This window comes from Macrobrachium rosenbergii, chromosome 11 (genome assembly GCF_040412425.1).
Source record: "Macrobrachium rosenbergii isolate ZJJX-2024 chromosome 11, ASM4041242v1, whole genome shotgun sequence".
In the NCBI taxonomy this organism is placed as follows: Eukaryota; Metazoa; Arthropoda; class Malacostraca; order Decapoda; family Palaemonidae; genus Macrobrachium; species Macrobrachium rosenbergii.
In genome coordinates this window covers 28399797-28425850 of record NC_089751.1, presented here as the reverse complement: position 1 = coordinate 28425850, position 26054 = coordinate 28399797, and the positions used below count along the sequence as shown (strand labels likewise).

The following is a 26054-nucleotide window of genomic DNA, read 5'->3' as shown; positions in this document are numbered from 1 at the left end:
CTTAGATTTACTTGACATCATTAAAAGAATTTTCATTTAAAAAGCACAGGTTTTTCAAGATGTCATATTAAATGATAAAAATCCCTGTGTTTTATACTTCTAAAAGCTTCTTGATATTTTTCAATCATATAACTAAAAAATACTTTTTAATAAATTGTGTTCAAATATTGGTAGTGATACAGTTCTTGATTTCATTTTTGTCTTCTTTTCATGGGCAGGGGACATATTTCTTCTGACTCGGACTTTTCCAGTAGGGGAAGGGGTAAAACAGAAGGATCCAAAGGAAAGCACTTTAATTTTAGGCCTTTTGTTTCTTTCAAGAATGGTGAAGACATACAGGCAGTCCCCGGTTAACGGTGGGCTCGGTTAACGACGATTCGGTTTTATGGCGCTTGTCTAGCGACAAAAATTGGCAATTTTCGCCGCCGAAAATCACCGATTTCTGCTTATCGGCGCCAATACATACCGAGAAGAGGCACCAATAACCGGAAATCGGCACTTTTCGGCGCCGATAAGCCCGAAAAAGCGCCGGAAATCACCGATTTTCGGTTAGTGGTGATTTTCGGTTATCGTCACACCCCCAGAACGGAGCCCCCGCTGATAACCGAGGACTGCCTGTATTGGTTTATGAAATGCCTGAATTGCACATATTGAGTGTGTCTGATATTTTAGCGAGATTTCACACCTTTCGGACCCCTTTCTCTCATTTATTGCTTTATGATCACAAAAATTCTGTTTCTTAAGTGGCTGCAACACGTGCAATGACTACCTAAAATTTTGGCAATTTCAGCATTTGTTAGCGTTGTTAGACTTTTCCTGTGTTAATATATGATGTTTCATAATATTCATAAGTAGTTTAGGAAATGATTGTTGTTCTCTTTATTTCTGTGACATCTCTTTCACTAAAGGTAATAATGTGAAGTGAAAACCTTACACTAGCCTTATTTGCTCATAAGTTTTGTATCCATTTTCTCAGAAGTCATTGGAATGGCACTGTACAGCAATAGAAAGAAATACTGTAGTTATACCAGCAAAAGTATCTATGAAAAACATTTCCCCAAAATCGCTGAAGAAACTTCTGAATAATATTTGTCTGTCAGGGATGAAAAACTTTTGCCTTTAGTGAACCTATTGATGCATGATACAACATTCTTCGGTACCAAAAGCTTTGAATCGCACCAAAGATTCCAAGCTTTGTAGTTTTCTGTTATGGTACTTAAAATAGAAAAGGTATACCTGTGCTGTATTAGTATGAGTTGCAATATGACACTTTGTTAAATCAGGAGCTGGTACTGCAGGAAGCAACACAAGACTTAAAAACTATCAGTTTATAAATATATCAAGTTGTTAGGGTTTTTATGAAATTAGCACTTAAGACCTATGGAAGACATTAACTCAAATCACTTAAATGCTGGTGCTTTCAGAGGTTACTTATATGGCAGCAAATACTCGCAAACACACCTTTAACGAACCTTTCTTGGATTTAAGCTTTATGAACAAGAAGCCATCACAAATATTTTATTTAATTGAGGGTTTTATGTACCCCTGATCAGTGTTTAATTAACCATGTAGGAGACTTAGAATGCAGGAGATAAGGAATTAACAAGAAAAATAAAAAATGCACAGTTTGAAACTTTTCTGCCTTTATATAGTTATTAAAGTCTTGGACTAATTAGTAAGATTGGTTTTTACTATTGTGATAAGTCTTTATTTTGTGCTTTTGAAGTATGTTCTGGTGATGAGAATGTGGTGTTTAAGCTGTTTACATTTTGTGTACCTCATACATCCTTAAGATGTGTTTTCTATTTTAGTGTGGAACAAATTGACATGCACTAACAATGGATTAATTTCCCTCAGTAAACATAAGTAATTTATAAGGTTGTAGGATCTGTCATATTGTACAAGATATAGTAGCTGTTGTAGTACATTTGGTAATTTAAAACATTTTTAAAGTTTTGTTGGTATTTATATTTGTGGAAGTTACTTTGTTCACCTTTTTTTTTTTTGTTAAAGTGATTTTGCTGATTGAATCTTAAATTTAATTTTGTGTTTTGGTGTTGAGTATTTCTTGATTTGAAAATTCCCAGAGTGAAGGAAAATGATTTTCCATGATTGTTTTTCATGCTTGCCCCATGAACATAAGGAGTGAATATAGAATCGTGTAAGTACAATCCATTAAACTTATGTGGAGTCTTTCTTTAAAGTCAGACAATGGTATGTTGCATGTTTAGCATTATAACTGGATTCATGTGCATGGGGACATATAACTTCATACAAACTGTTGAAATATCCATTTGCAGATACTACAGTACAGTACACTTGTTCATGTAAATTCAGGGAACTTGAGCATTGTATCAAAATTAAGATGATTAATATTTCTACCAAGTTTCCTTTTTGTAATAATGTTTGAATAGTAATGCCATTACTTAGATATTTAGCTAAATTGTGTAGGTAGTGAAAATTCTCATTGTCTTGATTAAAACTGCTATAATTTGGATTAAAAGAGTTTTCAAGATTGATTTGAATTGCTTTAACATTGCTAGATATAAACTAAAACCATTAGTGTGACTACAGAGATCTTTCTGAGGTACTGATTGACTTGCAGGTGCTTTATGAAGTTATAGTAAGATCCTTTACAGTGATAATTAATTAGTAGATATGAGCAAATTGTTTTAGCTTGTCTAAGTGCTTCATTTGGTGACAAATGGTATTTTACGTAACTGATGAGGGAAAACCATCATAAATGCAGTATGACATGCAGTAGCAGTATTGAAAAAGATGACAGTATAATCAGTTATAACAATCAGTTTATTTTTTTATTATATTTTAGTTGTATCCTGTGGTTTCTTGTTATAGGATTTAACTCGTTTTAAAATGGAAATTTTGTATGACATCAGAAGTTAACTTGCCTTGTTTTTTTATAAAGATATTAGATTATGGTGGATTCTTTACAAAATTTATGAGGTTTCTTGAGTTTAGAACTATTGGTTTAGATTCCATCTCATTTTACAGTCTGTTGTTAAAGATCGAATCTTCATACCTGAATTCAATCTGACTTGAAATTGAGCAAGGGTACTTGGTGGGTCTATAAACTCTCCTTACTTTTTCCTCCAAAGGTAGTTTACTAGTAATAGCGCTTAGATTTCCACAAAATACTAATCTGTGTGAATATCTTGGAATTTTGAGGTGTAAAGTATTTTCCTTGAAGATATTATTATGAATATATTACAGTATTTTTCTGTTAGAATGTTCAAGAAGGTTAAAAAAAGGTGGGGAATGGTATTAATGGAGAATTCAGCCCATAAAAGAAATTGAAGAGTCAGGAAAGGTAGTCTTATATGTCATCCGAGATTAACATTTTGGCTACTGAGAGTTAAACACCACTGAATATACATTGCATTACAAACTTAGGAGAAAAGTGACTTGATGACATTAGGAAGTGTGGCATATTCGGTTTTATTAGAAGTAAAGAAAAAATAATTGTACAGAGAATATTTTAAACCACAGTATTTAATTTATAGGGTCATATGCATACCAAAGTCATTAGTGGAAATATCTTGAAAAATAGATTGGCACCCACCTCTCGTAAAATTATGAACATTTCTATACAGTACTGTATTGGCTAAGATTGAATGTGAGGACAATTCAATTGAAGGAGATGAATAACTGCTGAAGTAGATATGCTTTTAAGATGGCTGTCCAGAGCCATCAATAGAGAAGCAGAAACAGCTACTTGGCAGATAGAACAACTATGGTAGGTTTGTTTCTTTCCAGTTTTTTTTTTTTTTCTTGGGATTTCTTTTGTCGTGAGGCAGATTATTATTGATGGGTTTGGATAGCATGTCTCTTCAGTAAACATTTGCTTTCATAGAAATTAATCTTTTATATCTAAATCATCTTCAAGTTTAGTGATACTCATGTACATTATCATGATAAGTGGGTGCCAAATTACTGTATTCTAATAGATATTTTCTTTCAAGTGACTTTCTTATGCCTACACATCAAGTAAAAATATTTACCTCATATTCTTTTGTCTCAAAGTACATGATAAAACTACAAATGTCACACTTCTTAATCTCATTTTTCATTGATTTTTTAATGCGTACAGTATCCACATATGTCAGGGATGTTAACCTTTGGAACATTGCTGACTCAACCTTTGATGACATGGTACAGTACTTTCTTGATAGTGGTACTGGTTCCAGCCATGACTTTCTTTTAGTTCACTTTATTAATGTTCTTGGGATTGTTGCAAATCTTTTACAAGTGAATTGTTAGAAGTGTAGCCTCCTTAATATTGTTAACTGTTTAGTTTGATTTCTAAGGTTCATTCTATATCCTTCAGTACAGTCATGTTTCTGGTTTGAATGTTGGATATCTGTGGAAATACTTGAAGATTACTGATCTTCTACATGCATTTATTTGTTCTCATTGTTCTCACAACTGTATATTATTCTATGGATTTGCTGTTGTTCAGAATCTTTGAGCTTCTCTGTCTCAGAATTGCAGAATTCTGAGTATGTACACCATAGTGATTGCTTCCATTCCACCTTTATTCTTTTGAGACAAATATATGGTCATTACCTTATCTTTGATCCTTCTGAATACAGTAGTAGTTAGTGAAATATGGTATGTAGTAATTCTCCTTATGGTCCATTCTTATTTGCATAGGGTCCTTTTGCATCTACATCCAAGCACAGTATATAATAGCCTCACTTCTTTTATTGCTGGGTGTCATTTGTAGCATGGTGGTTCACATTATATGGCATTAAATTATGTCAGGGTGGTTTTAGAGCTCTTGCATTGGTCTTTTAAGTCCTGTGTCATTTGCATAATGATTATTTACAAAATCCATTTACAGTATTATATGGATTATAGGAACTAAAGTTTTTTCAGATATTTTATAGGCTTCGGGCCCATGGGTTGTGGTATTCATATTCACCATAAAGAATATAAATATACAGACTACTTTTCCAAGTGTTGTTTAAAATAAAATGTAGTAAGGTACTGTATAAAAACAAAGGTGGGAAACAGCAAATTCATCTAATTTTTTCAAACCTTTTTACAATCACAAGTAAATACAGGACCTATTCTCTTGTTTTATGGTATGGCAGAAAGGAATATTTGGTTAACTGAAATGTAAAGGTTTACCCATTTATGTACACTTTGTAACTTCCTTGATCCCCATTCATTTCTTACTACACAAGCTCTCTTGTAGAACTTAAGCACTGTGGCCTGTCTAGCATGTGGACTTCTTTCTTTAATTTTGAAAAAAGGTATTTTTGCTTTAACACCCAAAATCCTGACTGGAACCACATGGTGATATCACAATATCTGATTCAGGAATGTGTTCCCTTCTCAGATTTAAGTTTTTTTCCGGTAATCTGTGTTTTGGCTGTCTTTTCCTTGGTTGTCTTGTTACGAGAGCATCTGCAATAGGCCTCTCATTCTCCTGGTAGTCGTTGGTCATTTAATCATGTTAGGAATTGCCATGTATGAAGTTTTGTTTCAAAAGGGAAATTGTTCTTGCACCCAGATGAAATCTGATCTGGTTTTTGCTCCCATTGTAAAAATTCATAAGATTCAACTTTCCTCTTCTTACCATGCACATCCTTTTGGAGGTTATTTTTCTGAGTATTTTCAATGCTTCTGGTCCAAGTGGTTTGTCTTCTTTTAATCTTCTGCATTACCTTGCAATTTTTGTCAGTAAGACTGAGAATCCTTGCTCCTTTGAAGACCACCAACTGGGGTCATAGTTTATCACAAATACTGAGTGACTTGGGCAGTGAACTGGTTGCTTTGTGTATGGATAGTAATCCTTTTTAACATCTCTATTTTTACAACTTCTTACCCTAATGGAAGCGTTCTCTGTGTTAGTTTGTTTTAGAGAAAGGTATTTGTTTGAATTCTTCAGAACTTTAACCTGAATTGCTTTTATGCCATTATCATTATTATTATTATTATTATTATTATTATTATTATTATTATTATTATTATTATTATTATTATTATTATTATTATTATTATTATTCAGTAGATGAAACCTGTTCATAAGGAACAAGTCCACAGGGGCCATTGACTTGAAATTCAAGCTTCCAAAGAATATGGTGTTCATTAGGAAGAAGCAAGAGGAAGTAAAGGGAAATACAGAAAGAAGAGATCCCTTTTGTTAAAAAAGAAAACTAATTAATAATAAAAAGATCAAAATGTATTAAAATGCAAGAATACTACTGTATTTGGGTGGTATGTAATGCATTGCATCTTCATTGGAACTTCTGAAGTTCCAATTGCACGACATCCTCATGGAGGCTGTTCCACAGTCCAGCAGTGTGGGGAATATAGGACCTGTGGAACTGAGAAGTTCGACAATGAAGCACATTTACTGCATATTGGTGCTGCTGTTCAGCAAATCTGGTTGTTCTTGGCAGATAAAGGGGATCAGGGGTCAGGTGTGAATGTGAAATATCTCTGTTGAAATACAACTTCTGGAAGGCAAAATATACTGTGGACTTCTCTAGTTAATGTTTTTTCAAAAAATTCTTATGCAGTATCACTGCAAAGCCTTGACATGCTTCAGTACTGTCGAAAACGTGGCTTGATCCATCTTTATCCCCATTATTACGCTTGACCATATTATTTTAACAGCTTTTCAGTTTTATTGAGAAACATAGCCTTCTCCATACTGTTAAATAATGACAAAAATGTCCTTCATTATGTCTCTCTATTTTCTGTACCAATAATTAGTATTATGCATACAATTCAATTTTTGTGGGTATAATCTGTATCATAATTTACTGTAAGCTCCCTTCAAATTTTCACCAACACTTTAAACTCATTTTTTTTTTTATACCAACTTACAAATGGTTTTGAGAGGCTATTTTGGCATTAGGAACTACTCTACATATAAGTTACATTGTCAGTTAAGAAAGAATGTTGCTCACTTTAGGAGTGTCACACAGTTATCATGGAGAAATTGTTTTCAGTAAAAGAAGAGCTTGAAGAATGTCATATGCTTCATTTTCACTTTACAGTATGTGTGCTTGGAACTAGTATAGTTTGCATAGTGAGAACAGGCTCAGCAGTTTTGTTATTAAGTAGTTTTGGAGACTGTCATATTTACAGGGGAACTGAAGTCTTTATCTAACACATACTGTAAAGGTGCAAGAATCCTTAAACAAGTTGCTTCAGTTACTAATAGGAATTGAACTTTACTTAATTTGCAGCTAAGAACTGACCTTAAATAAGTACAGGTGCATAAAAGATATTTTGGCCAGGTTGTACAGGGTCATGATGGAAAACTTTTAGATCAGTTGAGATTGCCATCATCCATAGATGCCTGTTGGCCCAAATTAGCATTTGACTTCTAGCGGATGGTTTTGTTTCCATTTTATGTGTAGTGCTTGCAGGAGACATTAGCACTGAAGAAAAGTTTGAAGCTAATTACTTAACAGTGTCTCATGAAGTAGAAAATGGAGTGAGTGATAAATTTGATGACATTTTTCTTATTGTAATGACTGTCCTTTTGCTGTGTAGCTGAAAAGATCAGAGGTATCAAGGAAAGAAAGAACTGACAATTGTTCGGCAAGTGGATTGAATGAAAAAGGTGTCCCTTATTTATACTGAAAAATCAGACATACAAATATGTATTGAAAAGTACCATATAGAGGAGCAAAAGCTGCTATAATAGATTATTATTATTATTATTATTATTATTATTATTATTATTATTATTATTATTATTATTATTATTATTATTATTATTATTATTATTATTATTATTGCAAGCCAAGATGCAGCTCTAGTTGGAAAAGCAGAATGCTACAACGCCCAAGGGCCCCAATAGGAAAGCACCTGAGTACAGAAAAGCCAGTTGACCAGTGAAGAATAAACAATGAAAGAGAAACAGCACAGAAAAACAAATAAGATGAATAACAAGAAATAAGATGTATAACAAGTAAAATAAATACATAGTGCAAATAAAAAATAAACCATGACGTGAGACTTGCGTTGACCTGCTCAACAAAAAATCACTCTCTTCAAGCTTGAACTTCTGAAGGTCCAACAATTCAGCTACAGGATTAGGAAGATCATTCCACAATTAGTCACAATAGCAATAACACTTACAGGAAAGTGCAGTATGGAACCTCACAGAAGAAGAGGCAAGACTTAGAATTAACTGCTTATCTAGTACTACCTGTGGGATTTCATAATCTGAGGAGACCTGAATACAAAGAATGACTGGAATTATGAAATATCATATGCAACAAGTACAGTACACTGAGGTTATTAAAGGATGAGGTAATTGATTAATATCAAGATCAGGGATAAGAAATCTAATAGAACTCAAGTTTTTGTCCAACATTTTAAAATGTGAGTCAGCTGCTAAAGACCAGATGGGAACAATATTTTTTGCCTAGAAGAATGAAGGCTTTAAAACATTTCCTTAGGACTGACAGGGCTCAACTAGTTAATCAGACCTATGATTTATGTGACTAAAGAATTAATATTTCTGAATTTCATCTTTGACTTCTTAATAGGATAAGAGTGTGAACCCTGGAAATACATAGCAGAGTAGACAATAGAAAATTATTCATATAGTACTGTATTCATTTGCATTTTTTAAAGGCAGATGAAATCCTTCATTTGGTAATGTTAGATTGGAAATAAAAAAAAGTGTAATGAGGCTTTAGTATCCTAGACTTGTTCATCTGTACTTTAAAATCAATATTATTTTCAATTATAGGTACCTGATACTTAAGGAGTACACATTACATTTTGATAAAAACAAGAAGGGTGTAACTGCCCAGAATCCCATTTTTCTCCACATACTTTCTCGTAAAAGCACATTATTGTTATGTTCTTTGCATTAAAAAGTTGGATATGGAACAAATTAAAATTAAAGCTGTAATGTAATGGTTTTATGAAAAGAAGAAATTACATATTCTTAAGTATTTGCAGAATGCAAATTTTCATGTTAGGATAAGAAACAAAGCAGACGTAATTAATTACAGAGTTGGCAAGGAGTCGGTACATATATCAGGAGTCCAGTAAGTTGATCATTGTTTGATTTATGGCCATACTTTATAGGTGACTACTAGTTGCTAAATAACTTCCTTGTAGAGTGTATCATTTAGATGAATTGGAAGAGTTGCAGTTGGTAGCAACAATTTTTTTTATGGCATACAAATCCCAGTACGTTAGAATAGACCAGAACTGTTGGTCATGAGCTCTCCAGGGTTGCCCATTGTTTAGTAATGTCTCATATTAGGTTCAGGGGATTCATCAGGAACAAGTCAGATATCATTTGAAGCATGGAATATACATAGGGTGTGGATTGGCTCTAACCCAGTTATTACTGTGCTATTTGCCTTTTGGCATTAAAAGATACTTGGAGAAAACCTCAGTACAGTAATGTGGTTTATTACATGCATATGGGCATTTCCAGACATCTCAATCCATGTGCATTTTTGCTGGCTAAACTGTACTTTCATCTTGGTGATGCCTCTGTTATACAGTTGAAAACAGGTGTATCAGTCCTGCGAAGCTGTTTTTAATTTCATTTATGGAATTCTATAGTGTATATTTTATCTTCATAAAAAACTTACCTTGAGAGCAAACCAAACTCTTTTATCAGTGGCTTGCTTTTGTACTGAGAATACATCCCTGTTTTATAATTATCGTATTTAATATACACCCTCTGTTTTTTCTTTTGGGATCCATAAACTTATGGAAACTTTCATGATGAATATGAAATATAGGGAAGAATTGGTTTCAGTGCTCTGTTGCCTTTCTCTCGACCAGTATAATTAATTTTAGAAAATAACTAACACAACCTGCTCTAAAATATAGTTACTGTTTCATCACCTCTATATACCTTTCAAGTTTGCCATGTTTCCTCATCTTGCTTTCTTGGTTAGCTTTTGAATTTTCTTGTGCAGTCATTAGTTTCTTCAAAGATGCTTTCACTTTTTATGCCTCTAAAGGGTTTTGACTGGGTTTGTTACCATCTTATCTACTGTCTCGTCTGACTGAGAGAAAGTCTGTCTGTCTTTCAGGTAGAACTGAGGTTTACAAAGTGTTTTATTGAAGTGGTGGTTTCATTTTTTACACTGTAAAACCACGTAATGTTAAACTGCTGTTGCAAAGGCTTTTCGTTATATTTTCTATGACGTTTGAGGGCAGTTGTTATGGATGGGGGTATGCTTTTGATTTCTGTCTTATTTTGCTAATGTGTCAAATTTTTCAGTTGCCATTATTTCATACAATAACTTCAGTCAAAATTCTTGGTGGAATTATACCCAGTAGCAAGTTTCTACACAATTAAATTTGGTAACCATATTTAAGTTCGTACAAAATTAATTATTATATAGTAAATATTTTAGGGATTTTTGTGTTCTGAAGTTAATTTGTGAGGTTCGAATTTTGAACCAGAGTAAAAGTTGAAGGGACTTGAATAGAAATTACTGTACAACCTTTTTGCCTCAGTTCTTAACTTTCTTATTTGGTATATTGCCTCACAGTTAAGGTATTCTGTAGAGAGTATTTTATCCAAGAGTTGCATGGCTGCATGCAGTGCATGTGCTGTACTTAGGCTGAATACATGCAAAAAGCAGTTAAGCTGTTATTTTATAATGAAAATTGCTAATTCATTCAGACTCTTTAGACTAAAGAGGATTCTGTCACAGCAATCCCTTGAACAGCAGCAAACTGAAATCACAGAACTGCTTCGTGCTTTATACAGCCTTAATGTCTTGTAGTGTTGCAGCCATTTGAGCAAGATTCCTGTTGTAAAGAGTTTTGTGTATTTTGTTGTATGTTGTATGTTTAAGAATTTTTCCCACTTACAAGGAGTGTTGCTTTTGGAGGACCTTATAAAGAGTATCATTGACTTACAAGGATTGTTGTACCTGGTTGACACAAAGCCATTTATAGTTTTGTATTCATGTAATAAGGAGAAATGGAACATTACAGTCAAAAGGCGGGAACTTCTTAAGCAAGTTTGGACTTTATAACATTACTTCTTAGTACCACAGAAAAAGTGATTTACAATTTTGTACCCTTTGGTACATGCCATTGTCTACATTTTCCTTTTTTGTTTTTACATTACTGATAATTTTTGTACGGTTGGATCATTTTCCTTTTAACTCCGTAATTGTTTGCGTCCTATTACTGTAATTTTAAATGATTCTTGCACTGAAAGAACAGTTGAATGGAAAAGACAAATTTTGTTTTTTGAAATGGCTTGAACAATTAGTAATCCATGTGAACAAAATATAGCAGCGTTTTATGTAAAAGCTGTAAGCCTAGTTGTTTACAGGACTGGTGAAAGCCCACTAGGGTCACTGTTGTCAGTTAGTCATGTTTCTCTCTTTAGTCCAGTAACCGTAAATAATGTACTTAGACAGTATGAGTATAGAGAAGGACTGTACAGTAAAACCCCAAAGTAAATTAATATGATTTCAACATCATACCATTTTACATTTGTTTATATAAGAGTATCATGATTTTTTATCATTGTATTGAGCCAAAATTGAAGATTAGTCTTGAATTGAAAATGTGGATTATATTTGTAAAAAAAATCCAATATGCTGTTACTCATTAAAAAAAATCCAGCAAATGCTACAGGAATTTTTATATAAATTTCAAACCTTTAGTATCACTAACGTGAGTAACACATGTTTAAGCATTTCCCTTGTGAAAAGAAAAAACAAACAAATTGTTATATGAAAGGTAATGCGTTCCTCATGAGGTTACCCACAAGTTATTTTAATGTGAAAATAATTTTTTATATACTGGTGTGATTTTTAACAAGAACAAATATTTTGAAACGTCTTAAAGTTGTTGTCACTATTATTGTTACTCAGAATAAGCAAAACCCATTCACACTGAACAGGCCAAAATTATTTTATATTATATATATATATATATATATATATATATATATATATATATATATATATATATATATATATATATATATATATATATATATATATATATATATATATATATATATATATATATATATATATATATATATATATATATATATATATATATATATATAGACACACACTCTTCCTTGACCAATTAACCAAGACGGGTTATCTTGGTTGTACTGATTTTTTAAAGAAGAAAGTGATCAGAAAATTGTTTTTATTTTTAAGGGTGAAAATTTTAACTACCGAATTATTTTCTAAAGAGACTCACAGCTCAGCTTAGTATTTTAACATAATGTAAAGTGATTTGTATGTTGTGCTGCCTTCTTCTGAATTGCTACATTTTCCGTTCATACTTTACTTAACTTCAAGGCAATATTTAGTGTCGGAACTATGAATTCTAGTATTCTGCTTTTTCTTGTTCCTCAGTTCTCAAGTACTTGTGTGATCACAGGAAAAGCTGGCATAATTTTGTCTACATTTGAGGAAAATAAAATCATAGAAAATTTACATAATGTTCCCAAAGAAAGGGGGATGTTAAGATTATTTCAACATCTACCATAATCTAATTTTCGTGAAAGAGTTAAAGCTACGCGAGATTTGCAAATGTTTAGACCCTGCATTCTTGTATAGAAAAGCAAGCTACACAGTGAAGTGATTCTAGCAGCATTGTAGAAAAGCAGTCTTTGGAGAAAAATTGCACAGTGTCAAGAAACGTATGATGGAAGTACATCACGAGTTGTGAATAGGATTAGACCCCGTCTAAAAACAATCTGGAAGCTGTAGAACCTGCTTGATTTTCCATGGCCTCTCTCTCTCTCTCTCTCTCTCTCTCTCTCTCTCTCTCTCTCTCTCTCTCTCTCTCTCTCTCTCTCTCTCTCTCTCTCATAACCAAAGAAATGTTAAAACTTACATGGGTACGTGTGTTCCAGATTATTGATATCCTACCCCGGTAAGGGAGATACTTATTTGGGAAATATTTTTTTTTTTTTTTTAGCATTTTGAGACCAATTAATAGGCAAGCTTTGTGAATTTCTGCGTAAAGAAGTCCTTACTATAACAGATGTTGAAGCGTAACATTTAGGATAAATATGCATTATTCGTCCGGTTCGTCCAAGGATTCTGAAGTGCATGAGAAGTGGTTAGTTAGACGACTGGGTGGACGAGTTAATCAGCAATAATAACGATGGCAGTTTGTTACAAAATGGGGGTATCCTGTAGGGGGGTAGTGCCGTCAGTGCAGGCATTACTTTAGGGTTCTTTTCATTGTCCCTTCGGCCCATAGCCGCAACCACTTTTATTCGTTTTACTGCACGTCCGTTCATATTCTCTCTCTTCAGTCTTACTTTCCACCTTCTCTTAACAGGTGATTCACAGTGCAACTGCAAGGTTTTCCTCTTGTTACACCTGTCAAACCTTTTTACTGTCAGGTTCCTTTTTAGCGCTGAATGACCTCATAAATCCCAGCGCTTTGCCTTTGGCCTAAATTCTTTATTCTGTTTTATTCTGTTCACGTCTAGCGATAAGAATCAGACCTTGCGAAAAAGACAAATAAAAAAAAAGCAAACCTGAAATGCAGATATCTGGTTAGTTTTTCGTCACGACTACCAGCGAGAAAGATTCGCCATTTGTTGTACGATTAAATTTTTTTATTTTTCTGTCACCATTAAATTATGTAGTTTCAGAATATCCCGAAACCATAAACACTCACGCAGTCCATCAATTTTTATGCGGTTCTCTATTAAGCGTTTCCCTTTGTGCGTAGGATAATTTTCGAAGTTTGTTGCTATTGTCACGAGTTAATCCGTGCCACAATGTACTTGCTGGCCCGCTGAATTAGGGACATGGAACATGGGTTATGTTTGTGGGAAGGCGTAGAGATCCAGAAATTATATACGTATGTATATATATATATGTATGTATATATGTATATATATATATATATATATATATATATATATATATATATATATATATATATATATATATATATACAATATATTATACACACACACACACACACACACATATATATATATATATATATATATATATATATATATATATATATATATATATATATATATATACATACAGATGTTTGTATATATATGTGTATGTAAGTATGCATTTGGTGTATTTACCAAGGATGTAAGTATACAAGTGTAGCCTATACTTGTATACTTACATCTTGTATAATTATTCTGAGCCCATTGTGGGCCAGTATCATTAAACGCATGACCGTATGCATTGTCATTGACGACCGTTAGAATAATTCTGCTGTTCTCATTTTATTTCAGTCGAATGTTGACTTTGCCATTTGTTGCTTGGAGTGATTTTCATTTGTTCACATTATTGTAGAATCATTTCATGTGTATACGGACACTTGGTATATCGACTGTTAATCCAATGAAACCTGCGCGCATTCACTTAATTTCTGTGTTTGTTCGACAAGCACAAGTCTCTGATAGTTGGAGAAGTGGAATGGCGACGGTAAGTTTTACCTTCAAAGATGAAGTGGTATTCGAATATCTTTTAACGGTCCTGCAGTTTTCGTTTTTCGTGAAGTTTGCGCCGGACGAGCAGCTAATACGATCTCTGACTCATTTGACGTTAGTGAAGTTGATATACTAGGTGGTCTTTTCAGAGTACATCGAGTTTTTCTTACCTTTTCGCGGGAGGACGTTTTCTTTTGATCGACTGAAATAGTAGAATAGCAGACTGTCTGTTTGGGTAATGACTAGAGAGGACGACAAGCCAGGAGTTTGTAGTGTTATTTGCTAATGTGTGCATTATATATATATATATATATATTATATATATATATATATATATATATATATATATATATATATATATATATATATATATATATATATATATATACATATATACATATATGTGTATATATGCATATATATATGCATATATATGCATATATATATATATATATATATATATATATATATATATATATATATATATATATATATATATATATATATATATATATATATATATATATATATATATATATATATATATATACAAAGTTGATTTGGGTTCTGACAACTTTGTAAAGACTTTGTAAAGGACTTTATTTCCCGTTATTTCATATATCCCTCGAATGTAAGGTTGGAGGTGGTGTTAGGGGACATCCATCACATTTCGGTTTGCCTTTCTTCTCTAAAGAATAATTTATTGGGAGAACGATTATGTGACGAAGTTAGGTACCAGAGCACTTCACACTTTATCAGGATGCATGGAAGCACACATGTATACAAATTAGGGAGTCATGCTTACGCTTGCACCTACCCCAGCACACACACACACATATCTACAGGCAGGATAGCACAGTGTGCGTGGTATAAGGCAATAACTCCCTCCCTTTTTGTGTTTTACTAAGGTATTCTGTATTAATAGCTTCATTAAAGCAACCCGTTTTTCGAGACATTGTTTCTTTGTACATTTTTCTTCTTTTTTTTAATATTTTGGGTGCGTATTGTGTTGAGAGACAACGTGGTACTAGGAAAGTCAGCTGTTGCTCTTTGGAGTATTCGGGAAATGACGGTATGTTAGTATGAAAAGGGGAAGGGGAACAGGGGGATTGGACCGTAAGGGGAGTGGGGTAGGGGTTGGGGAGAGAGAAGAGGGCTGTTGCGTGGCAGTTGCCTGAATGCGTGATGTTCGCCTCATGGTAAGGTGTGGGTGGGGGAGTATTGTGGATGGGGGAAGAAGGGTGATTCAACTCTGGTTGTGGGATGGGTGGATGTGGGTTGGTGGAAGGGGTGGGTGATCATGCAGAAGGACCTGTGTGAAGAGAGGCAGGGAGGAGCTTACTACAGAGGGAGGAGCCGTTGGATGGAGTGACTGGTCATGAGATGGGTCCCGAGTAGATTTCCCTCACAATTCAGATAACAGGTTTGTGCTGTTCTGAAGTCCCCCGCCCCTGTTTTAAATTCATATTTCTTACATTTTCTTGATGAAGATTAATGAATATTGTCTAAGTATCATTTTTTAACTGACTAATCTACTTAAAGGCAACTGGTTGCTAAATATTTTGATTCCATCACAGTGGTTGAGGTTGCAGTCATATTTTATATATTCGGAAGGGCGTAATATGACTAGATTTGACTTTTAACTGAAAAATGTGCTCTGATGTAAAATAGATTGAATATTAAAACGAAAGAGAAGTAAAGACAGGAAGGTCTGCTGGGTATGTTTTGGCTAGAAGGGCCCCCGGCTAGAGTACAGAGGGTGAGAGAGAGCGAGAGAATGAGAGAGCCTGCCCCACCCATAGAGCCTTTGCTAAATAAAAAAAAAAAAAAAAGAACTGATGTATGCGCCGCTGAGACTGATCCGTGTGGTGTTCTCCGGCAGCTGGCGCGCTGGTGGTGGCCTGGGCGACGATGGTCGAAGAGGGTAGTAGCGGCGGTGGTGGTGGTGTTGGTGCTCTCGGGAAAAGCAAGCCCTTGTCCCTGGGCGACGCCGTAGATGCTGCCAGCGGCGAGTGCGCGATGACCGCAGCCAATAGCGGTGGCGGGGGAAGGCTGTACCCCTGCCCGGACTGCGAGAAGGTATTCCGGCACCCTCGATCCTACTACCAGCACCAACACGTCCACAGAGGCACTCATTCCTGCCCGGGCTGCGGCAAACTCTTCTCCCGCAGGTGGGACCTGCTGCGGCACCTCAATAAGAATAAGTACGGCTGCCCCGCCCGCTGGAGAGAAGGCAACCGCCATCCCCCCTACCACAACTCCCTCAGTCTGTCGGCTCTCGCGTCTGCTGCAGCCGTGGCGGCCAGCTCTCAGGAGGGCTTGCTCCCGCCGTCTGAAGCACCCGACCACCAACAGCCCTTGCACCAACCTGCTGTCTCTTGGACAGTCCCTTCGGTAACAACTGGAGGAGTCAGCGGCCGACAGCACAGTAGTAGAAGCAGCAGTAGCGGTAGCAACGGGGAGCCCCGCCCCCCGGAACCGCCAGCAGCCTCCAGAACCTCCCCGTGAGGGTGGTGCTTGGTTGGAGCGCCGCCTCCACCTCCCCACCACACTACTAGCTGTGATAGCCTTATGACCTACAGTCACGCAGGCCCAGGCCACACGTGCACCCCTACAGACACATACACACGAACACCGTACCTCTCAACACGTACCCACACACGCATGTACAGACAGACAGGCATACCCTCCCGATTCCCCTTTCATTATACAGTATGTTGTTCGACGCAGAATTGTCCGTCACACTCCGCACACACATCCTTACTCCATGGACGGATTCTGTTGTATTCTCGGGTATTCATACACCTGTGTTAGTCGTGATGGCATTTATGAGACTGCCAGGGAAGGCAGTCAGTGAAATAACAGTAGGGGGCGTGACGTGTAGAAAAAAGAAAAAAAATACGTATTCATTGAGACTTCATTGCGTCAGTTGCTGACACTTAGTTGCAAGTCGGATGGACGTGATTAAGCCAGCGCCAGCAGGAGAATAAAATAAGAAAGGAGCCGAAATGAGCAACAACGCAATGTACGCTGTATAAATCTGTGATGGTTCGTAACCGACGGCCTCAACAACACCCATTCCACCTCAACCACAACGTGCCAATTGTAACCTCTCACTTTAACTCTATTGAACCGTTCAACACATTCTCGTTGCACCATTTTTTCACAATTTCTCACACAAGTCGGGAGAAGTGACGAAAGTAGACCTATAAATGTTTGGCAGGATTTCTTTCGGTTCACGTAGGAATCAGGTGCTGTCGTAGCCATATTCAGTTCAGTAGCCTTATATTTTATCCAGTTCTGGTTTTGTTGTTCTTGAGACAGTTGATTTTATTTTTTAGTTGTGATACAGATTGTTTTCTTTTTTGTTTTCTCCTTTTTTTTTTGTCTTCGTGTCCAACAATGTTCGTTTTATTTTCATTGTTTCATGTATTCTCCTTTTTCCCGAATAACTCCTGAAGTCACCACCATCTGTTTATTATTAAGCTTAATTCCTCTCACCAAACATTGTTACTCGTCATTCATTATTAGGAAGTAAAGCAGATTCTCAAATCTATAATTGTGTAAATATGTGTAAATATATAACTGCAAATGTATATATATACACATGTATTCAGTCCACGTAACTGAATAAAATGCGGAGTACATTGTTACGTACTAAAGATATTGCAATATTAAATGAAATGTTCTTAATGACGATTGTACTTAAATTAGCTCAGAAATCTTGGTTTGAATGTAAAGTTTAGTTTAACGTTTCGTTATTTTTCCAGTTTCTTCCGTTGCTCTGAATATTATCTGTATCTCAAGGCATATCTTCTGGGCAACACTTTCCATATTTTGATGTAGTAAAACAACCAATCATCTACTGGTATTTTTTTTAGGCTAAATCTGTATTCGAGGAATGATTTCCTTTTTGTTTGTAACATTATCATCAATATTTGACAAAAGTAATTTTGGAAGCGCAAGAAGAAAATCAATCACATAATTTCTGCACTTTAATAAAGACGGTATTTTAAAACATATACTGTTTATAAAATATATATATATATATATATATATATATATATATATATATATATATATATATATATATATATATATATATATATACATATACATATATATATATATATATATATATATATATATATATATATAAAATATTGATCTTGCTTATCGATGTGTCGTGATATTAAACGAATGGTTAGAAGAGGGCAATCTATAAATATATATTTTATAAAGATGTAAAAAACTATGATAGTGTGTTAAGGAAGGCTGGGAATCAGGGTTATATTATTAAAACGTTGAAATCAGTTGTTTCTAATCTATTATAAATAACTATATATAAATATATATCTATATATAAATGTTTTATCAGAATGGATATGTATTTTTGTTTTGCGAGTGAGAAGGTGAATTGTTAACTATTATCATAAGATAATTCAATGAAGTACGAGTTGTTCAGGAATACACAGTAGTACATTAGGGATTACTGTAGTCGAGGGAAATCTTTAAATTGCGCATTGCTAACAGCCTTGCGCTTTCTGCAGTCCTTTAAAAGCAAAATTACAAGTAATTTTTGTTTCAGAACTCAGTGGTTTCCTAAGGGTACTTTCCATTTGTGTTCATACACAATTTATTTAATTCCATAATAACATATGTTCACATTTTTATCATATTTTTCGTTCTGAGATAAATCTATCAGTCTGTGTATCCATTTTATTTTACGAAGCGAAAAGAGACATTTATTATCGTGATCTTGTTCTTGTATGAAGGTGCGAAATCGTAAACCATAAAAAATAGAACATGTACTTTAAAAAAAAACACGCACACAAACATACTCCCTCAGATATACACACACTTCTGCATCTTCTTGTCATTCCTACACGCACACTCACCCGATGAATACACATGGCCACTCTGAATCAGGATTAATCCTGCTCTGAATCAGGGCATTTTTGCATTTCTCTTGTCGGCCTTGACAGGACAGACAGCAGATTTTCAGTACTTCGGTTAAATCACACCCAAGAATAGCAAGGAAAAACAGCGTTACGTAACCAGCAATTTCAAGCAGATGAGTTGGTGGTTTTTGTAAACAAACTTTCAGATCGTTATTAAAAGGTACTTTCAGTGAGCTTAGAGCTCCAGTTACCAAAATTTTAGGACTAAAATTAAATAGCGTGAGCTTAAGTCAAAGGAAATCGGACTGTTTCATTAAACGGCGGGAAGGAACGGAGGAGACGCAGCCAATAGGAAAAAGGAACGGGGGAAGAACGCTCCGTCCCATGCGTGAGAACCGAGCAAAATGAGGCAGTGATCGTGATGTTGCCTGCCCGGGATTCGGTTCGGGGAGGGAGGGACCCTGTCGCGTCATGCCTGGGTCATCGTCACGCACATCTTCGAGCCTTGTGTAGCGCTGCTTCCTTTTATTTTCTCTCTCTCTCTCTCTCTTCCTTTTCACCGTGTTCCTACGTTCTCATACTTCGATCGACTTTGAAGTGTTCTATCATTTTCTATCAGCCTCTTTGTCATCACCATCAACCTTGTCCTGAAGGTGTTCACTTTGTCCGCTGGAGAATTCCTTTGACATTATCAGTTATGGTAGCATTTCAAGTTTCTAGGGGTCTCTCTCTCTCTCTCTCTCTCTCTCTCTCTCTCTCTCTCTCTCTCTCTCTCTCTCTCTCTCTCTCTCTCTCTCCTAGGGCAACGGTGATTGTACTTGAGCAATGTAACTTTCACCCATTATCGAGTACAATAAGAAAAAAATTGTCAGCACGCTTTTATTAAAATGCACTAAAAAGTAAAAAATAAATAAGTAAATAATTTTTTGAGACACCAGGATTTTGTAACAGTTAATCATGTCTACAAAAATAAAAGTGTGGACGCCGAAAATGGAAGGAAATGCTACAAGAAAATTTTTTTTTTTATTCTTTTCCTGTAGCATCTTCCATGTTTGGCACCCACGCTTTTATTTTTGTAGACATGATTAATTGTAAGAAAATCCTGGTGTCTCAAAAAATTATTTTTAACTCTTTAGTGCTTTTTAATAAAAGCGTGTGTTAATTTTTTTTAGATTTTTCATTTTATACTTTTTAGTTTTTACAGAAATTGTAACCGATTTATGATTGTAGCTAACGAAATTGAACGTGATAGCCTGTAGAGCCAAAGGAGGTTAGAAAAGTCCGTAGAGTTAATAACTTGTTCTACCTAGTCAAAGAAGGTATGACAAATCTGAAGAGTTATTCACCTCAAACAAATCCTGGTCGAAAATTGAGTTACAAGTTTTAACCCAAACAGACAGAGACACAGAAGTCAATTTAAATGAAAGCGTGTAAAAATAAATAATGACACATCGAACGTTGTGGGATAAAATACCGAATTTTAAAATATACGCCAACCTTGCATTATAGAACTTTAATTCGTTACACTATATTACTATGTCCCGCAGAGTATTACTGGCCGTAGCACTAACCTTTGAGCGCAAATTTAATCGAGATTGGCTACACCACTTGTTGCGTCCCAACGGGAACGGCGCGGTGAGACTATTTTTTTTTAAATGTGCGACCGTTGAAGTTGAACCGGGAGTAGAAGATCCAGCGACGGTAATTTAAAATTTGGTCGATATTGCTCAAAGTTCGTTTTAATTTACTCCATCTTAACTGGTCACCATCTGGTTTATATTTCCAGTGAACAGAGGTCGTTTCAGCGTCGAGAATCATGATTGGTATACAAAGATGAATATTAATTGTTTGCCGTAGTACGGCATTAAATCAGATTTTCTCTCTGGTTTTCTGTCGGGTGAGACAGGTGTTCCCGTTTTGTCGATTCTCTCTCTCTCTCTCTCTCTCTCTCTCTCTCTCTCTCTCTCTCTCTCTCTCTCTCTCTCTCTCTCTCTCTCTCAGTTGATTGGGGACGTATTCTTGCACTCTCTCAGTTGATTTTTTACCTATTCTCTCGCTCTCTGTTGATTTTTGATGATTTTATCAGGTAATTTAAACGTCGTAGGGCCTAAGTGCCTGTACAGTATATAATTAAGGGAATCAAACATTTAGTTTTGATGTTGAAAATTCTGAAAAAATGGCCTTTATTGACTAAACGATATAAATCATGGCTGCTTCGTATCCACCAGCTATTCCTTGCTGCTCTTGGGTAATAGGGTTCTATTTTATACTTGTGAGGGATTTATCTCTAAAGTGATAGATTATTTTTAAGCGACAACTGAAATAAAAAAAAATATGGTTGTTTATAGTCTTTCGACTGATGTCAGGATCATGTTGTTCATCTCACGCTTCTTCTTGCTCTTTAAATATTAGTAAGGTAGACATACACCCACACTCTATTATATGTATATATATATGTGTTTATATATATATATATATATATATATATATATATATATATATATATATATATGAGATCAAACACACACATGTGCAAATACATACACACGCCGTTATGTACTAAATCAATGAACAGTCCTATATCTAAATATATATATATATATCTTTTAAGAAACTACAAGCCGAGATTCCTTTCCTGTGAAAAATATTTGATGATCCTAATTCTATATATTGTTGAATATATTATTGTATAAAATATTGATATATAAACTATAGATGTTGCTGTATATTATTGTTAAATGTTCCAAGTCTATACTAACAATAAAGATTTAATACTTCACCTCAAGTCTTATTTGATAACCAGGATCCTCCTCCTCCTCCTCCCCTTCTTCTCCTTCTTCTTCTTCTTCTTCTTCTTCTTCTTTTATATCTAAGTATACAGTCGTTTGTAAATGCTTATATTTTTTATTGTATTTAGGTAGAATCTTTATGAAACTTTTTTATTTGTATAGATAGTTATATATATATATATATATATATATATATATATATATATATATATATATATATATATATATATATATATACTATATACTATATATATATACAATATATATATATATATATATATATATATATATATATCCCTTGTAAAATATTGCATTGAATGAAGTAAGTATACAGTACTTGGGTTTGAGAGAGTAATTTCTTGTATGCCCTTAAGATAATCCCCAAAAAAGTGTCACTGGAGATAAATTACTTTTTAGAAATGTATAATATCTTACAGAAAAATTAGAGGAACTCGTCATTAGTACAGAAGCGATTGCATTATTATTATTATTATTATTATTATTATTATTATTATTATTATTATTATTATTATTATTATTATTCAGAAGATGAACCCAATTCATATGGAACAAGCCCACCAAAGGGGCCATTGACTTGAAACTCCAGCTGCCAAAGAATATGGTGTTCATTCGAGAGAAGTAACAGGAGGTAATGAGAAATACAGGAAGAGATTAGTTATTAGAACAGCAGATAAATTAACAAATTAATAAATAAATAAAAACACGAGTTAAATATTAAAATACAAGTTGAATTGTACTAGGGCAGTAATGCACTGATTATTTTTATCCAGAAGATGAACCCTATTCAAATGGAACAAGCTCACAGGGGCCATTGAGTGTTAACAGACATCCGAAGGCATAGTCTCCAGATATGATCGTTATGAATCAGGGATTTTTCAAATGGGATTGATGGATTTTTTAATTCTTTTACTAAACTTTGATTTTGTGTGACTAGGCCTGAGGAAGTCGTGCAATTGGAACTTCAGAAGTTCAAGCGAAGATGCAATGCGTCACTACCCTAATACAGTTCAGCTTGTATTTTAATATTTTACTTACATTTTTATTTATTTATTTATTAGTCTGATTTTTTATAACTGATCTCTTTCTTTACTTCCCATTACTGTCTGTTACTTCTTTCGAATGAACGCCATATTCACTGTAAGCTTAAATTTCAAGTCAATGGCCCCTCTCTGGTGGGCTTGTTCCATATGAATAGGGTTCATCTTTTGAATAATAATAATAATCATGACATTACACAGACTACTGCTCGTATTTACTTTGAACAAGATATGCAAGTTTACTCGGGATATTTTTTTTCTATAACCTCTTGTCAAGTTGATTTTTGTTACAGTAGATATCTAGGGTTGTTATTATGATAAAGAGGCTGTAAGGAATGCGTTTCTCGTATTCAGTGTCTTGCTTAGATACCCAGGAATCACGCCAAGTTTGGCTGAAATCTGGAGTTTATTTTCGTCATTATTGTTTTTTTTTTTTTTCAGTGTCTCAAATCATCGTCGGTTGTGTTACTGAGTTCACTGGCTTTGCTTTTGCGCCGATGGGATGTCTTTAACAAAATTCAAATTTCGATTTACGTAATTATATATATATATATAATATATATATATATATATATATATATATATATATATATATATATATATATATATATATTATGTATATATGTATGCATATGTATATATAATGTATATATGTATGCATATATATATATATATATATATATATATGCATATATATATATATATATATATATATATATATATATATATATATATATATATATATATATATATATACACACAGGCTACATACATACGCGCGCGCACCATCTTTGTCGCCGTAGCAAAAGAAACCCGCAAGGAAGTGATCCAGGTCCAGATTAATCACGCTTCTCGAAAAGTCCATTGTGCGGGTTTTAACTGTAATGTCAACCAGTGTGGAGAAATGGTATACATTTATTTAGTGAATATATATTTCATGCATTCTAATGTTCACTAGATGATATATATACCACAAGAATCGATGCGTAATGAACATGAAATGTATAGATCATTGCAGGAAAAAAAACTTGATTGGAACCAGACAACTTTAGACTCACGATTTAATGAAACATAGCTACAGTATTGACTTATGATAAACTGGACGTAAAAAAAAAAAGCAATGCAGGATCAATGGAAAATAGATGGGTGCCTGTGTTCAAATTTAGCCCTTTGGAACAGCTAATTTATTTGAGTCTGGACAATAAAGTGATTACCGTGTCGGAATTGCGTAGTCTGCGCAAAGGCTGGAGTTAGCCAGTGCATTGCCGGACACCATGGATTTGACTGGACGAATTCTGACAGAGAAATCATGTCACTGATTTACACAAAGAAACTTCCTTGAATCCTTGTTTATTACATTTACTAAAGGACGAAAGTTGAACCCATCGCTGGTGTTTTCCAGTGACCTGGTATCAGCTTTCTTTTTTTTTTCCTCTTAAGGCGGGTGAATTTGATGTCATTAAGAAGCTGACCTTAGAAACACATGACTTGTTTAAAGTTCGATGTGTTTGAAGTATTCGTTTCAGTGTGAGCTTGATGATATCCATAAAATAAAATTACTAGCTCCACTTTTCGTCGTGGAATTTTTATCACATCACCGTGACATTTTGTATACCCAAACTCTAAGCTACAAATATCGTTTAATACCCAATTCGCTCTACCTCGGAGATGATGCCAAAGGGGAATTATAATTGATAAGTGGTTCGTCATCTGGCGGACTCGATCCACCGAACAGCGAGAACCAACGACTTCAGTGACGCCTCTGACCATGGTCTAAGAAAGAGACCATGCCTCTGACCACTGGTCCCGGATCGAGTCCGCCAGATGACGAACCACACACCAGCTACAATTTCCCTTCGGTATTATTTCCGAGGTACAGCGAATTGGATATTATACGACTTTTGTAGCTTCATGTTTATATATATATATATATATATATATATATATATATATATATATATATATATATATATATATATATATCTAAATATTTATATATATATATATATATATATATATATATAAAAATATAAATATAAAAGATAGATAAATAATTGTGTGTATTTTTGTTAGTTTATCTGCGTGTGTGGCTGAGTTTGCATATGTATTTCAGTGCATGAATAGCACGTTAAACGAAGAAGAAGAGTTACTCTAAAAGAACAAACATCATATAGAACAAGTGAAAAGTCAGTGATCTACAAAGAAAGCTTCCACCGGGAATTTAAGTGATTAAATATAAATGAGGAAACAGCCAAACATTTGCTAGACTACAGAATTACAATGAATGAAAATAAGGCAATAGGAAATGACAATCATAAAAAAAAAATACTTCGAATCTGCTGATAAGATTTATGAGAATCGGCATCATTGACATTGCCATTCAGCGTTTCTAACAAAAAGAAACTAAAAACTGGAAGGAAACTGACAGCCCGGGGTGCAAGCATTAAAGGCGCTAGTTCATGTTGCGTTTTGCAATTGAGCTTATGAAAGTTGGCCAAACAGGGTATCTTATGTCGGTGGTCGTTTTATAGATTCTCTTGTTTGGGCAAAAGTAACCAATATTTTGAACAGTCTTGTGTAAAAGATACAGATCCTAGTTGCTTCTCCAAACCAGGCAAGGGAACAATATTCCGGTAGCAGTAAAACAAATGTCTGAATTCTGTGGCATTGAAGCCATCGTCACTATGGATACTTGAAGCTTTACAAACAGGTTCGCTCTCCTGATTGTAAGTGATATATTTTCAAGTAACGTAAAACGTAAAACCCTGAATCGGAAGTAACACAAGATATATGCAAATATTCAGGCTTGCTAAATTGTATGTTAACCAATGGAAAGCAGTCGTGTAGCTGGAGAACGTTGCATGATCAG

General features: G+C 34.5%; 1 protein-coding gene across 15 annotated transcripts in view; it reads left to right on the top strand.

Moving 5' to 3' along the window:
• The window catches only part of LOC136843271 (protein abrupt-like), a 196769-nt gene that overhangs the window by 139525 nt on the left and 31190 nt on the right, over nucleotides 1-26054 (top strand). For 6 of the 15 annotated variants that reach the window (XM_067111424.1, XM_067111429.1, XM_067111426.1 and 3 more), the window contains one exon: nucleotides 2144-2161. The exons of 5 other annotated variants lie outside the window; for them this stretch is intronic. In XM_067111424.1, coding sequence (XP_066967525.1) covers nucleotides 2144-2161 — 18 coding nt within the window. Of the gene's footprint in view, nucleotides 1-2143; nucleotides 2162-16319; nucleotides 18439-26054 lie in introns of those variants that run through there. 4 more of the 15 variants (XM_067111445.1, XM_067111444.1, XM_067111437.1 and 1 more) reach the window with 3 other exon arrangements.